Source organism: Cervus elaphus, chromosome 30 (assembly GCF_910594005.1).
Source record: "Cervus elaphus chromosome 30, mCerEla1.1, whole genome shotgun sequence".
Classification (NCBI taxonomy): Eukaryota; Metazoa; Chordata; class Mammalia; order Artiodactyla; family Cervidae; genus Cervus; species Cervus elaphus.
In genome coordinates this window covers 40,514,865-40,531,087 of record NC_057844.1, presented here as the reverse complement: position 1 = coordinate 40,531,087, position 16,223 = coordinate 40,514,865, and the positions used below count along the sequence as shown (strand labels likewise).

General features: G+C 39.6%; 1 protein-coding gene across 6 annotated transcripts in view; it reads left to right on the top strand.

The window, feature by feature from the left end:
* Window positions 1-5,763: 5,763 nt before the first annotated feature.
* Window positions 5,764-16,223, top strand: part of PCDH9 (protocadherin 9) — a 1,103,318-nt gene continuing 1,092,858 nt past the window's right edge. For 5 of the 6 annotated variants that reach the window (XM_043891817.1, XM_043891815.1, XM_043891812.1 and 2 more), the window contains exons 1-2: window positions 9,992-10,546; window positions 11,766-14,936. In XM_043891817.1, coding sequence (XP_043747752.1) covers window positions 11,901-14,936 — 3,036 coding nt within the window. In that variant the 5' untranslated portion in view covers window positions 9,992-10,546; window positions 11,766-11,900. Of the gene's footprint in view, window positions 9,030-9,991; window positions 10,547-11,765; window positions 14,937-16,223 lie in introns of those variants that run through there. The other variant, XM_043891813.1, reaches the window with a different exon arrangement.

Genomic DNA, 16,223 nt, shown 5'->3' with positions numbered 1-16,223 from the left:
AAGAATAGCACAGGCAATTTTATCACTTTTCTGAAAGAAACATTTGTTGTAATGTGTATACATTATATACGAATGTCATTGTATTGCTGGGTTTTCTAGCTATTGACTCTAATATAGTTTTACAAGGACATGACTAGAATTCTGATATTATAATTAGCTTATTAAATATCAAAAGTACATTACTATCTGGCAAAAAACATTACAATTAATAAAAATTATATCATTCAAATAATATTTTGACAATGTATTAGTATTTACACTTGGAATCATCGCAAAAAATGGTTTACTAGTTTAACTTTTCCACAATATTTATTTAATGAAAGATAGAAAATAATTTGCTAGGTTTATGAAATTTAGAAAATAAAAATTATAGCGTAAATCATACATTTAACACTTTTAGACAGTTTTAATATGCATTGCAGAAAAAGTCCTCTAGATGGCGCTGTTTATCACAGTTAGAAATTATTTTAACTAAATGATTCTTGAGTGAATCAAATAGTATAAAATTCATTTTTCCAGTTCTCAGTTTTTCTTCAGCATATTTGTTTCTCTCTGAATGAATATTTAACCTAATTCAGCAAGTTTTTGCTAACCTACAAGGTTATTATTGCAGTTTAATGTGCAAATTTCCAGGAACAATTAAGTTGATCTAAAAACCTGAGAATAAAAATGTGTGATCACTATCCTTTGAAGGAATTAAGATAAGTTATTGAGACTATCATAACCAGGATGAAAGAAATCTTAACAACTCACCAGATGAATTACTTTAGTCTTTTTTTTTTTAACTTGTATGTAATCGCATATTTGAACGGATTTATCCATGTTTTAGGGCTTCCCTGGTGGCTCAGATGGTGAAGAATCTGCCTGCAGTTCAGGAGACCAGGTTCGATCCCTGGGTTGGGAAGATCCGCCGGAGAAGGGGCAGGCTTGGGTTTGACCCCTGGGTCAGGAAGATACCCTGGAGGAGGAAATTGAAGCCCACTCCAGTATTCTTGCCTAGAGAATCCCATGGACAGAAGAGCCTGGCTGGCTACAGTGCATGGGGTCACAAAGAGTCTGACATGACCGAGCGACTAAGCACATCTATGTTTTATTGGAACTTACAGTTTTATAACAAAGGGAGGTTTTCATCTTCTATTTGAAGTAATTGCACTTCTAACTTTTTAACTTGATGAACAGCCCAAATAAGTTACATATACATCACAGAATCTAAGGCAATCTTATTTTGTCAGAGAATTTGTGAGTGGATAGATTTTTTTTTAATTGTGAATTGATAGACATAATGATTTAAAATAATAAAATTAACTTTTATACTGGATATATTACACATTAATATAAAACCAATAAAAATGCTTCATATATTATTTAAGTATCTTACCTTTTCTAAAAACAAGGATGGATAGAAATGGTCAAGCTTAGACTCAATAGTTGGTTTATAGATTTTCCATGCCTTCTACAAAAATAGAAAATTTGTCACAAATGGTTGGAAGAGAGATTTGTTTTATCCAGATTTCAATTAGTATTCCAGAGACAAAATTTATAACATATTTTGTCCATTTTCCTAAAGGTCATCAAATTAACTGCAGTAATATTTTAACTCTTGATTTGGCTATTAAGAGATATAATTAGACATAAATTTGCTGAAATTAATTGTAATATATAAAAATGCAAATACTACACCTCTGAAGAAATGTTCCCCAACTTTGGCACTACTGCCGGTTCAGTCCTGTAATTATTTGGAATATGTGTATGTGCGTGTGCATGTGTGTGTGTATGTGTGTGTGTGTGTATGTGTGCGCGCGTGTGTGTGTATGTTTGTGTGTGTGTGTGTGTGTGCGTGCGTGTGTGTGTGTGTGTGTGTGTGTGTGCGCGCGCTTCACAGGTAGCTTAGTAGTAAAGAATCTACCTGCCAATGCAGGAGACGTGGGTTTGACCCCTGGGCTAGGAAGATATCCTGAAGGAGGAAATTGAAGTGCACTCCAGTATTCTTGCCTAGAAAATCCATGGACAGAGGAGCATGGCAGGATAACATCCATAGGGTCACAAAGGGTTAGACACCACTTAGCATGCATGCCACACCATGCCGTCATCATGTGTGTGGGGGGAACAAGTGAAGGAGGGGCATTTCTATGCATTGTAGACATTTGGTATCATCCCTGGCCTCTACTTCAACAAGGTCTCCTAAGAGATAAATTCAAGTTGAAAACCACTAATGCAAACATCTGATTTTTTCACTCTTTTAATTCTGCCTTACTATTATAACATGTAAATCATGTTATCACAGTTCATATTTTAGTCCTTCAAAGGATAATTTAATCAGGAATAGAGTTAAGCAAAACCACCGAGTCGCTGTGGTTAGTTTCTTGTATTAATTAAGACTCTTGGTTGCAAGTCAGAAAAATCCTCTGGAGAAGGCACTGGCTACCCCCTTCAGTATTCGTGCCTGGAAAATTCCATGGACAGAGGAGCCTGGAGGGTTAGAGTTCATGGGGTCGCAAAGAGTCGGATGCAACTGAGTAGCTAACACTTTCACTACTTTCAATAGATATTATTAAAGCTAATAGCTCTTAAGAAGCAATGGCGAGGATATGATTGGACACCAACAATAAACTGCAACCAGCTAATTAACTAATTAAGTAAGGAGTTTTCCATCTCTGGTTCCTTCTGTGCATCTTCATTTTTCTTATTCTCTCCCTCAACCTTCCTTTGGGTTTCTGGTCCATGTAATGAAAATTACTGCTTCTAGTTACTCCTGAATATACATCACTTCCTGTTCAGAAAGTGATTAGATTGATCTTACAGCGTCTCTTTTGTAAATCTGGGTTCTTTGATAAAGGGGTTCATTGGTCTCTCTTGAACGAAGTATCTTCATAAACCATAATCAAGTGATGGCAGAATGGAAAGACAATTTCTGGCAGGTTAGGAGGAGCCCACACCCTGTGACTATAGTTGCTTTGCTTTTCATGTCGATGGGATACAGGGAGATACAGTTCAAAAAAGTAGGAATCGTTTGTGAGCTTAGGAGTCCACACATGCCTCCCATCACCTCCTTGTTGGCACTTCCTGTGCTCCTCTGCGGCCTGCTCCCCTCACATTGCTCAGGATATGCCCTAAGTCCTCCTTCTCTGTTGCATGCAGCCTGCCTTTCCTCAAAGGGGGCCAGTCTCCAAACAGACTTGTTCCTCAGTCCTAGTGAGTTTAAAGTAAAATGAAAGTTTACCTCAAGATGCCTAATCTCAGCGGGGAAGAAAACAAACTAAATCAAATTAATACATGAGTGATGTGTAAATTTCTTGATCCTCTGAGCATTACTTGTGTTGAAAGTATGCATGGTAACAGAATCAATCCCTGTATGTTACAGTGATAGACATAGGCCTTGTTCCAATGCTCTTTTTGTTTTGTTTATTCCTCTGAGGCATGACACTTTGTCTCTAGGATGCCTTTTAAGTCCTTGCTGCTTAAAAAGTGGTCCACTGATCAAGAGCATTAGGATGCTCTGGGAACATGATAGAAAGGCAGGACCTCAGTGTCCATCACAGAGCCAATATATCAGAACATGCATTTTAATTTAGCAACATTTCTAGGTCATTTGTATTTATGTTAAAGGTTAAGAAACGCAGAGCAGATTAATTAATTATTATTTAACTCATGAGTAGAGAATGCAACTTTAGTATAAGACCAGGCTTATGATAGTAAATTCAGTAAACAATCTGGAACAATATGAAGATTAGACACAATTGGATGCATATTTATGTATATCAACAAGAAACTGCTATTGAGCATTAGAACTACTGGCTAAGGTAGCAAGCAAAATCTTTAAAGTCTGAAATATAAAGGAGAGAGATTGTGATGAAAATTAGCAAAGTAGAAAGGACTCACAGTATAGTGTACCTCACTGCAAGCAAACAGTAAGAGCCCTCGGCTGAATTATGTTTGAAATATAGTTATTTGAATATTTATGTTCTCAGTGTATAGGAGAGTTTTAAAATATATTAGCTATGTTTTTAACATATATTTAAAATAGTATGTTTTTAAGTTAGATGTTTGATGGATTAATGAATAGATTTATACCACAAAATTTGCCCCTTTTGTGTTTTATAAACTTTCATGTAATTCTCACCTTCTACATTTTTCTGTTAATCGTGGTGTTTACCTAAATTGTTACCTAGTCTTTAGGATCTACTTATCTGTTGTAATATGCCAAAAAGCCAGGTGAGTTCCTTAGTGAGGGGCAAATATTACTAGAAGATAATTACTCTTTCATTTCATTACTGTTTGAGCATAAGTGTTAAAGACACTCCTATTGGTATAGTTGTTACCTCTAGAAACTAAACAGTTAACTTGCAATTAGGCTTTAGATATACTGATCTTGCACTCAAACATGTAGGCAGTTCACTTTCTAAAATCAACACATTGCATAAATATTTTTGTGATTTGAAAGGTTTCTAATCATTTTGAAATTGTAAGGGGTATTTATTGCATTTTGTTATATCTTGCAAGTTACATGTTTCCAAGGAAAGTTTTCCTAATTAGGCCTTCTTGTAAGCTCTACAGCTAATGTTTCTTGTAGCATGCTATTTTTAAAAATAAATATCTCTTATGATGACCCCATTCCATACAGCCAAGAAGTTTCTTTGAGGCTCTTTCAATCCTTTCTGACAATTTCACCAATCTGTTTGAGGCTGACATACTGTCAATTCATATGCATAGGATTGAAAAGATGATGTGCCTTTTAGTATTTTTAAAAGGATTGTATTAGTGTGTACTGTGGAATAAGATCTTTTTTTAAGAAAAAAAGTTTATTTTAAAGAATTATGTATACACACACACAATTTTTGTAAACAGAATGATATTGACTCAAACCCCAGACAAAGCTTGTATCAGTTATCTAGCAAAGGCTGAGCAAGCCCTAAATTCATTACTTGGGTGTTATCAGTGATATAGAGGCTGCTGGAGTCAATGGAATATGCATAGTGTCCCTGACTCATCCTAATTCAATTAGAGGGGGACTGTCCATTGAATTTGTTTCCTGTGAGGAGACTGTATGAGAAAAATGAGGCTTATCCATTCTGCCATATATTAGTAAGTCTGTTTATGTGCATATTAAGTAACAAATTTGGCTCCCAGAAGATTATTATGTGAGCTTATTAAAAAAAAAAAAACACACACACACAGGAAAAAAAGGTATAAAAGAAATATATGCATGAAGAAATTGGGGGAGGGGAATAAGAAATGAAAGTGACTACAATGCTGCTGTTTCAAGTAATATAAAGTCATATTTTTGACAACATATTCTTACAATAAGAAGTAGGATTACTGAAAGAAATGTTTTAAAAACTGTACTGTATTTATTTTAAATTGAAAAAGATCTAATGTCTATGAAAAATAATTTCCCAATTATCTTTGGGCAAATATAATTGTGTTGGAAACATGTCCTTATCTCAACATTTTTCTATCTCTATTTTAAGTACAAATAGAGGTGCTTTCAAATAATGTGCATGCTATGTTAGAACTTTTATCATTTATATAAATATGAATTGATCAAATGATATTCTAATTAGACAGTTCTTACCTGCAAAAATAAATATTATACATACACAAGAAATAGAAAGTTTTGTATATGTCACTTAAAATTGCATGACTTTAAAATGATCAAATTATTTAAAATTAAACATATATTAATTTTCTTTTTACTATCTTTAAATCACTTTTTCATATTTCCTGAGTGATTACTTGAGTCATTTCTGGGATGGGGAAAACATTTGTTACAAGATCTATTTCTACATGAAGTCTTAAACAACCAATAATGAAATCTGAAAATTCAATATTTTCTTTATTTACCCAGTAATCATGATAAAATAGTGGCACTGGAAATGTCAGTTTATAGTGTAGTAACTGTGAGAGCTACAAACTTGACATCTATAATCATTGTCAGTCATAAAAATATAGCAAATTGGGATAAATTTAGTTCAGTCATTCAAACAGTGAAGATTTTTGTCACCTGCTTTCCTTTGCCATTTGAATACCTTGGTCTAGGTTTTCCTTAAAAAAAAAGAAGAAGAAGAAGAAGAAAAGAAAAAAAGAAAGATGTTCTAAGAAAAGAGCTAATAGTGAAGCAAAAGAATGATTCAAGGAGCTTACTACACTTGCCAGTTTGCACAACCTTAAAAGGTGTTAATTGTCTTTTTGTGGTGTTAAAACTCTGCATTGTCATTTTCTAAACAGTGATAACACAAATAATCCTTAGCATTCTTTTTGCCTAATTCCAACCTCTCCTCCCCTAGAAATACAGTATAATAGTCTAGCCTCTTCTGTGAGATGGGGACAATAAAACCTGCTGTGACAGAAGAGCTCCTGTGATTGATTGATTAATGTCAGTCATAATAAGACATCTGGATTAAAGGAACTTTTGAAGTACAGGGCACAAAAGAATTTTATTTTATTTTTAACCTTGATTGGAATATAGAACTAGTATGTTAAAGTTGAAAATTTTAGTCTTTAAGTCCTTGCGGAGGTCATTTGATCATTTCAAATACCACAGTCTATGTCATTTACAGAAAATGTAACTTAAAAAAAAACTTTTATGATCTCTGTGTGAAATGTAATTTTAAAATGCTGAATGGTAACTAGAAAATCATCCTTGAAAATCCAATTAACAAACTGAACTGCTTAATAATTTAGGTTATTAAATGGAAATTATAGTTTAAATATATAAACAACATTAGATTCTTGGAATATAAAATAATTTTACTAATTTGAGATCTCTATCTGTATAAATGTGTAATAGCATGTTAGTCTTCACTTATACTTAGCTTCACAAGTATTCCATGACCTACATAATCTGCAAAGAACACTAAGGCAATTTTACTACAGCCTGGATGGCATACTTCTTTCATTACTAATCAGGTACAACACAGGTGAGGACATGATAATTCCTTGCTGCAGAAAACATGAATTGACAAACATGGTATAAGGGATAATGGAAGAGATCTAATTGGAAATTTAACATATATATTTGAAGATGTATATTAGAAGTCATATAATTGAGAATCTAACAGTTTACTAAATTCAGGAAACCGAAAGGTGATTAAAATGCAGCAAAAAAAACCCTCAATAAATGTTCCTCTACAAAAATTAAAATTAGTGAATACTATCATTTCACTAATTCATAATTATGCAGATACATTTTTTTTAAAAAATGAGAGTTGGATTGTGAACAGCTCTCCATATGCAAACATTTTATATCATGGCTTTGGCAGAAGACTCAAGTTATGATAGCAGAGCATTAGGAAAATGGCCCTTTATATCAATTAATTTTCTTCCAGGAATATTAATAAGAGCTCTAATAATATTTCTGATTCTGGAGTTTAGCATTTGGACTATAATAGGGCAAACAATAAGCTTCAAGTATTCTAGCTCACAGAGGTAAAACTATTACAATAAAGAATCCCACCAATTTAGACCTGCGGAATAAACACCCATAAGATGGAATAAGTCAGTAGCCCTATCTCTATATTAAACTCAATTTCCTTTGAAAAGATCTACATGTACTTCATTTGGGGACTATGCCCTGTGGTTTCTGTTAACTGAAGTCTCCTGGTCATAAGTTTTATCGTGTGATGATTTCTTTTCTCTTCCTTAACCTTTCTCTGTATTCCTGCTAAGATTTCATTTATGAGCATAGGGTAATAATGGGTCCTGACTACAAGTAAAGCTACCCCTCAGCAGATAGAAACGTTTCCACTTTGTGAATATGTTTAATAATTATGGTTATGTGTTGTGACTTTGAAATGACTACAGTATGATTGGAATGAGAACGTGAGATAACTGATGTTTCATAAATGGACTGGAAAGTGGCCGCGCTGCAGTGTTTATTGTAAATGTATCAGAATGATGGTTCGTTTATTATTTTAAACTAGTTCAGAGCATAAAATATGTGACAATTGGAACAAAGCACTAGCTATAACTGTTGATTCCATGAATGGCAAAATGATCACTCACTGTGGTAAAATAAAAGAATATTCCTTTAGTTCACTCGGGTTATTGTATTAAGTAATATTTTCCTTTTGACTTTTTAGATACTTAAGCAAGCCTTTTTCCTAATCATTCAAAATACTGTTAGAGTTGTTTAGCCATTTTAAAACAGTATCAACTTATGGTCTGCTAGATTCATGTTTATATTCTACACAGATGGCGTTAATGTGCTTTACAGGGGCCTCTGAGGCCCTGCACTTTTACTGTGAATATTCCATCTGAGGAAAAGTTTGAATAAAAATCAAATTTTCATAGATGTGAGGAAATTGCAGTGTCAAATTAGTTGGTCAAATAATGGAATTATTTACACAATATCTAAGTTTGGTAGGTTTGCCTCTTGATTTTTTTTTTAAGTACCTAAAAATAAGTGTTCATATTTTAAAGGGAAAGCCATTGTATTCAAAAACAAAAGGTGTTCCCGAGCACGCCATCACAGTGCAGAACTACGTGAAAGAGCCTTCAAGCCATCTTTAGCCCAGGACAGAATGGGGAACACGGAGATTTAAAATAAATGCCCTTTTCCTCCCTGTTAGGTAGTACAAGTTATTCAATCATGGCATTAAGGCCTTCTCAAACAACCTTTACAGGTCATGCAAAATATATATATATATATATATATATTGTTCGAAGTGAACTGTTATTAATGCCTCAAACTTTACTGAGGTATCTGGCGTCGTAGGTACAAATACTTGTGGTTTACCGATTTAAAACGTTCAGTCAAATATGGACAGTGCTTTCGGGGTCAATATTTAAGGAATAAGGCTAATTCTTTCGAGAGTCCCTCTATCCCGCTTTTACATGAAAATAAGACATGCGTCAGGATACTCGACGACGGAACAGGAGTCAGAAAAACGAAGTGGCCAGGGAAAGACAAGTACTAGTGTACAGGTCAAGTTGGAATCAGCAGACGGCGTAGGGGAGAGAAACGTTCTGCAGCTTGGGGAGCAGCTGGACGGGGCTCCTTCCAGCATTTCGCGACCAAAGTTTGCAGCTAGGTGAGCTGAAGCGGCTTTTGCCACGGCCGCGCGTGCGGGAGAGCTCGGGTTCACAGGGTCCGGGCGCGGCGGGACCGGGAGTGCAAGGACAGCCTGGATCCGCTGCCGCGGCCCGTTCCTGCTCCCCGGGACGAGACTTCGCGCCGCACGGCAGACTGGCCTCAGGCTGTCTAGGGGATCCCAGAGGCTGTCATTTTCCCTTTCTCCCGGCAGCTTCCGTCACCCTACACGAAGAGAGTGCTCAAATTCATTTGCTTTCCTGTTTTGCTTGAGATTCGAATATCCTCTGTCCCGACCTTTCCAAGCCGCCCTCTGTGCCCTTCTGGCCAACGTCCCTGCCAGGAAAAGCCTCTAGCTGCGGCACCGTGAGTGTAGTCCTTCTAACGCGCTCCGGGGATGTGCTGGCCGGTGCTCCGCCTCGGAGCCCGGAAGAACTCTTTCCCATCAGTGCATTCTGGTCCCCCCATTTAGCAAAGAGAACTGTGGAATGTGTGGCCGCAGCTGAGCCGCCTCCGGCATCCCCCAACCGCCCGCCGCGGTGCCCGAGGCTCTCCGATCGGCGCTCGCACGCCCCGCCTGCCTCCGGTGCCGCCCCTATTCGGGCGGCCGCCGGGACGCGGCCGCAGGCTGCCCAGACCAGCCGCCGGCCCCGCAGTGCTCATGAGAGCCGCGTCCGCTCGGGCCTCGGGAGCGCCGCCACTTCCCTCCCGGGCCAGACCCTGCTGGGCATGCTCAGTGCGCCTCCAGGAACCCGGCTCTCGCGCTGCCAGGATCGTGTCTCCGGGTTTTCGCGGCTGCCGAGGGAGCACTGGGGAAGGGAGGCTGAGAGACAGTCAGCGCCTTGTTCCTCGCCCGGCTGCGGCCGCCCGCACCGCAAGATTCGGGCCAATCAGGGGCCGGAGGCGGGGCTTCGGCCGTCACGCCCTCCCTCTGGGCTTATTGAGAGTTATATCAAGAAATTCAGTTCAGAGGAGAGGGAGAAGGAGAGAGGGGCAGAGGCGAAGGGAGAGAGGGAGAGCGTGCCAGACAGGAAGGAGCGCCCTAGAGTCTCAGAAGCACGCAAGAGATAACCAATTAGGAATTTTTCGGGCACCTGTCACCCCGGAGAGCACCCAGAGACTCACCATCACCCCAACTCTGACGTTTCCTACAAGAAGTTAGAGACTTAAGCAGTACTGACATCGGAGGGAAATGGTATACTTGATGCTGTGGAAAATACCCCTGAGCTGAAGAAGTGCCACTGGATGTAGTCTGTGTGTTAAATACCGGGAGAGCTCAGACCCCGTGGGTAATAGAGACGAAATGTGGAGAGAATGACTAACGACAAATCTGTGAATTTGTTCTCTGGAGTTGCTAATTTGCCAGCCCGAAGCAACACATTTTACAAGGAGGAAACGTTTTGCTGCTTCTGATTTCTCCCCAAACTGGTGCTACCAGATGCATGGCTTTCTATGTGTTGGAACAGCTCATTCCTAACTGCAGCATACCGGGAAAGGGGAAAGGTTGAGGCAACTAACGTAAGTGTAAAGTTTCGCATGCACAATTGTAAATTTTGTGTTTAGATATGTCCTCGGTGTAGACGAGGGATGTTTATAACTGGGTAGACGGTTGGGGCAGAGCTCACCTACTAGGCTGTATCTGCATCCCTACCTGCATCACTCTGCCGGAACTAATCGCGGGCATCAGCTACCGTGCAGCCTAATGCAGATAAGATTAGAGCCTGGAAACTGACCAGTTCTACTCAAGTAGGTAGCTGCCTGGAGGCTTGCACCCGTTTAAATTGCAGTTAGGAGGGCATCGAAGCAGAAGGCTTTCTACCTGCATTATTGAGTCACAGTATTTATGTGTGGCAGACGTTACTAATACTATAAACGGAGATGGGGTTAAGAACTGCATCTTTTTTTTTTCTTTCCTCTTTATGCTCAGTAGAAAATATTGTGCTGTTACATGGAAATGTTAGCTGTGTTTCACTTATGTCTTGGCACTCTCTTCCACCTCTAGGATAAGAAATCCTATGTTATTATATGTATTCTAAAAGTTTTAATGTGTTTATTAATTCTAATGGGGATAATTTAGCAACATGGAGAAATGAGAGCAAGGTCTGGGTAAACTGAAGGTCTTGGTATTGTGCTTTTAGGCAATGAGGTTATGTAGTGGCCGGTGACTGCTGCTTCTGATGCTGCAGCAGCATGTCCGAATGCTTGCTTCCCAGTAAAATTGTATTCAGAAGGCAGCTGAAAAACTGGGAGGAAAGAAAAAAAGATAGTCTGTTTAGAAGAAAGAGATGACTCAGTGTGGCAGAGAAGAAAACACATCACAGTTGACATGTGACAAAGCAATTAGCAGGAACCATAGCTAAATACTTGGTGTTTTTCACTAGCTCCTAAAAAAACTAAGGGAGGTGGGTTAGAAGCCAGGAGGCGGGGAAGAGGGGGGAGGGGAAGAGGAGACCAAGGACGCATGTTTTGAATTAAACAGTGTCCTGCCAACAGTGTGGGTGAATGCAGGTAAAAATAGCAGCTGCCCTTCATTCGAAAGTAGATAATTTTATTTTCTCTGGGCAAATGCAACAAGCAGGGGATATTTGGTGTTTTTATTCACAGAGTTAACTTGCCAACAGTGGCAGAGCAAACTGCCATGTTTACTAATATGCAGTGGAAAATGTGTTGTGATATTTCGTGACTGTGTGCTTTTGTTTACTGAAGAATAATATTGTCTATACGATTGTGTTGACAGTGGCTGTCTCCAAATACGCGATGAGATGTAATGCATCCTCCCGTCCATGCACACTTCCTTTTGCAGTTTGTGCCTCATTCCTCAGTGGAGACCTTTAAACCCTAAATCCAGGAAAAAGAAAATAAATACATTATCATGGACCTGAGGGATTTTTACCTGTTGGCTGCTCTGATTGCCTGTTTAAGGCTGGATTCCGCAATAGCTCAAGAACTTATTTACACTATTAGAGAGGAATTGCCTGAAAATGTGCCCATAGGAAACATACCAAAGGATCTGAACATTTCTCACATCAATGCTGCCACAGGGACCAGTGCCAGCCTTGTCTACAGACTGGTTTCTAAAGCTGGGGATGCCCCTTTGGTGAAAGTATCCAGTAGCACTGGGGAAATTTTCACAACCTCCAATAGAATAGACAGAGAAAAACTCTGTGCTGGAGCCTCTTATGCCGAGGAGAATGAGTGTTTCTTTGAACTTGAGGTGGTGATCCTCCCCAATGATTTTTTCAGGCTGATCAAAATAAAAATAATTGTCAAGGATACCAATGATAATGCCCCCATGTTTCCGTCTCCTGTCATCAATATTTCCATCCCAGAAAACACTTTGATCAACAGCCGCTTTCCAATTCCATCAGCAACAGATCCTGACACAGGCTTCAATGGTGTACAGCACTATGAATTGTTAAATGGGCAGAGTGTTTTTGGACTGGATATCGTGGAAACTCCGGAAGGAGAAAAGTGGCCGCAATTGATCGTCCAGCAAAACTTGGACAGAGAACAGAAAGATACCTATGTGATGAAAATCAAAGTAGAGGATGGAGGCACCCCACAAAAGTCCAGCACCGCCATCCTGCAGGTCACAGTAAGTGATGTCAATGACAACAAGCCGGTATTTAAAGAGGGCCAGGTGGAGGTGCACATTCCAGAGAATGCTCCCGTGGGCACCTCTGTGATTCAGCTCCATGCCACCGATGCAGATATAGGCAGTAATGCTGAAATCCGGTACATTTTTGGTGCCCAGGTCGCGCCTGCAACCAAAAGACTCTTTGCTTTAAATAATACTACTGGGCTGATTACAGTTCAGAGGTCCTTAGACCGAGAGGAGACGGCCATTCACAAAGTGACAGTACTGGCTAGTGATGGCAGCTCTACCCCTGCTAGAGCAACGGTTACCATCAATGTCACTGATGTAAATGATAACCCTCCGAACATAGACCTCAGGTACATTATAAGTCCCATCAATGGCACCGTGTATTTGTCTGAGAAAGATCCTGTCAATACAAAGATTGCCCTCATTACAGTTTCAGATAAGGACACAGATGTGAATGGCAAAGTGATCTGTTTTATTGAAAGAGAGGTCCCATTTCATTTGAAGGCAGTATATGACAACCAGTATTTGTTAGAGACCTCCTCTTTGTTGGACTATGAGGGCACCAAAGAATTCAGCTTTAAAATCGTTGCCTCTGATTCTGGGAAGCCCAGTTTAAACCAGACTGCTCTGGTAAGGGTTAAGCTTGAGGATGAAAATGACAACCCACCAATTTTCAACCAGCCTGTAATTGAGCTGTCAGTTTCTGAAAACAACCGACGTGGGTTATACTTAACAACTATTAGTGCCACAGATGAAGACAGTGGGAAAAATGCAGATATTGTTTATCAGCTTGGACCGAATGCCTCCTTCTTTGATCTGGACCGAAAGACAGGAGTTTTGACAGCCTCTAGAGTCTTTGACAGAGAAGAACAAGAAAGATTCATTTTTACAGTAACTGCCAGGGACAATGGGACCCCTCCCCTCCAAAGTCAAGCGGCTGTGATAGTTACTGTTCTGGATGAGAATGACAATAGCCCCAAGTTTACTCATAATCATTTTCAATTTTTTGTGTCTGAGAATCTGCCAAAGTATAGTACTGTGGGGGTGATCACAGTGACAGATGCAGATGCTGGAGAGAATAAAGCTGTGACTCTTTCCATTCTGAATGACAATGATAATTTTGTGTTGGATCCCTATTCTGGAGTCATAAAGTCAAACGTCTCATTTGACAGAGAGCAGCAGAGTTCCTACACTTTTGATGTCAAAGCCACTGATGGGGGACAACCACCCCGTTCCTCTACTGCAAAAGTAACTATAAATGTCATGGATGTGAATGACAATAGCCCTGTTGTTATTTCACCACCTTCTAATACTTCTTTTAAGTTGGTGCCTCTCTCAGCCATTCCTGGCTCAGTGGTAGCAGAAGTTTTTGCAGTGGATATTGACACTGGGATGAATGCTGAACTTAAGTATACAATTGTGAGTGGTAACAACAAAGGCTTGTTTCGGATTGATCCGGTAACAGGTAACATCACCCTGGAAGAAAAACCAGCACCAACTGATGTGGGCTTGCACCGATTGGTGGTCAACATAAGTGACTTGGGCTACCCCAAGTCTCTACACACACTTGTACTTGTTTTCCTTTATGTTAATGACACCGCGGGCAACGCTTCCTATATCTATGACTTGATTCGCAGGACTATGGAGACCCCATTGGACAGAAACATAGGGGACAGCAGCCAACCCTATCAAAACGAGGACTATCTCACCATCATGATCGCCATCGTCGCGGGCGCCATGGTGGTCATCGTCGTGATCTTTGTCACCGTGCTGGTGCGCTGTCGCCACGCATCAAGATTCAAAGCAGCTCAAAGGAGCAAGCAAGGTGCTGAATGGATGTCCCCAAACCAGGAGAACAAACAGAACAAGAAAAAGAAAAGGAAGAAAAGAAAATCTCCCAAGAGCTCTCTCTTGAACTTTGTTACCATCGAAGAGTCCAAGCCCGACGATGCAGTTCACGAACCCATCAATGGGACAATAAGCCTGCCGGCTGAGCTGGAGGAGCAGGGCATAGGAAGATTTGACTGGGGCCCGGCACCTCCAACCACCTTCAAGCCGAACAGCCCTGACCTGGCCAAGCACTACAAATCCGCTTCTCCACAGCCCGCTTTCCATCTTAAACCAGACACTCCGGTTTCGGTGAAGAAGCATCACGTGATTCAGGAGCTCCCGTTGGACAACACCTTTGTCGGGGGTTGTGACACCCTTTCCAAACGCTCTTCCACTAGTTCAGATCACTTCAGTGCCTCAGAGTGCAGTTCCCAAGGAGGCTTCAAGACAAAGGGCCCCTTACACACCAGACAGGTAAATGAGCACTTTTACTGGTCTATAAGTACTGCATACAAGTGCCCAGTCAACCAGTATTAACGTGCCAGTGTGTCTCTTGTTTTGGTCTAACTTTAGCTTAGTTATAAAGAGGGAAAAAAAAAACTTGACCCCTTTTCTATTCCTCTGGGGCTCAGTCGAGAATTTTTAGAACAGCTTTGAAATTTCTGAGTGCTGAGAATTATTTAACCTCCCAGTTTCCTTCAAATGGCAAAAGATGAAAAGAGGAAATTATTCCAAAATGTCCCAAGATAATGTTTGCTGAAGAAGAAAACCTGTCCTGATATGCCAAATTCTGCTCCTGGGGTTTCCAAATTGACTGCTTCAAGATTTTCACATTACCTTTTGATCTCAAAAGTCACCTTCAAATCTCAAGTTTTAAATGACTTTTGAAGGTCTGACTATAATTATGTTGGAGCTGTGGTTGCTAAAGGGGTTAATTTTTTTTCGTCTCTAAAAATATAGTAGAATATTAAATGTACATCAGCTGTGAAGCACATGATTGTTGGTAGATTGCAGCTAAGCCATGTAGGAAGTCTTCTTTTTGATTTGAGATGATTTTATTGTAATATAGTAAATTGGAGGTTGAAAAGAAAGGATTGCAGATTGTCCACAATGGCCAAAGTACTCTTTCCAAAAAAAAAAGAAAGAAAGAAAGAAGGAATACTTTCTCCCTGTTAGAACTGATTTATACAGAAAAGAATGAATCCATTGTAAATATTCTCATCTCAGTAATGCATAAGTGATCTGTCATAACTCATTTTAAACTGTGAAATATGACATATGAAGAGGGATTAATAGGCTGAGAAACTCATATTTCAACCAAATCCAGAATTAGTTTTTCTTAGGTCTAATAATTCCTTGTTAATAAAGATTTAAATGCAGCGCTGTCTAATTTATTTCACTGGTGCTTGTCTGTTGCCATGAAATTTGAGTGTCAATAATAGCCTGTAGATGGCACTAGGGTATCATGTCGCTTGTGCTGGCCTGGCGCCAATCCCGCAGTAGCAAGTAAAGGGGGAAGGAAAGATCAATCTGGTGCTATAGCCAAAGACACCTTTTATTTAATGATAGTTGTTCTGGAGCAACTAGCATTTAAGTTCATTTGCTTGCTCTTTTCTGATCAGTTCTCAACACACCAACTTTCTAGGACTTCGTAATCCAAGTTCTGTCTTTGTTGGTATTGAGTCCACCTATGGTGATGACCCATCCGATTTTGTTAAAAGTAAGGAACAAACAGATTTCAGAGAATCAAGTAAAGCAAAA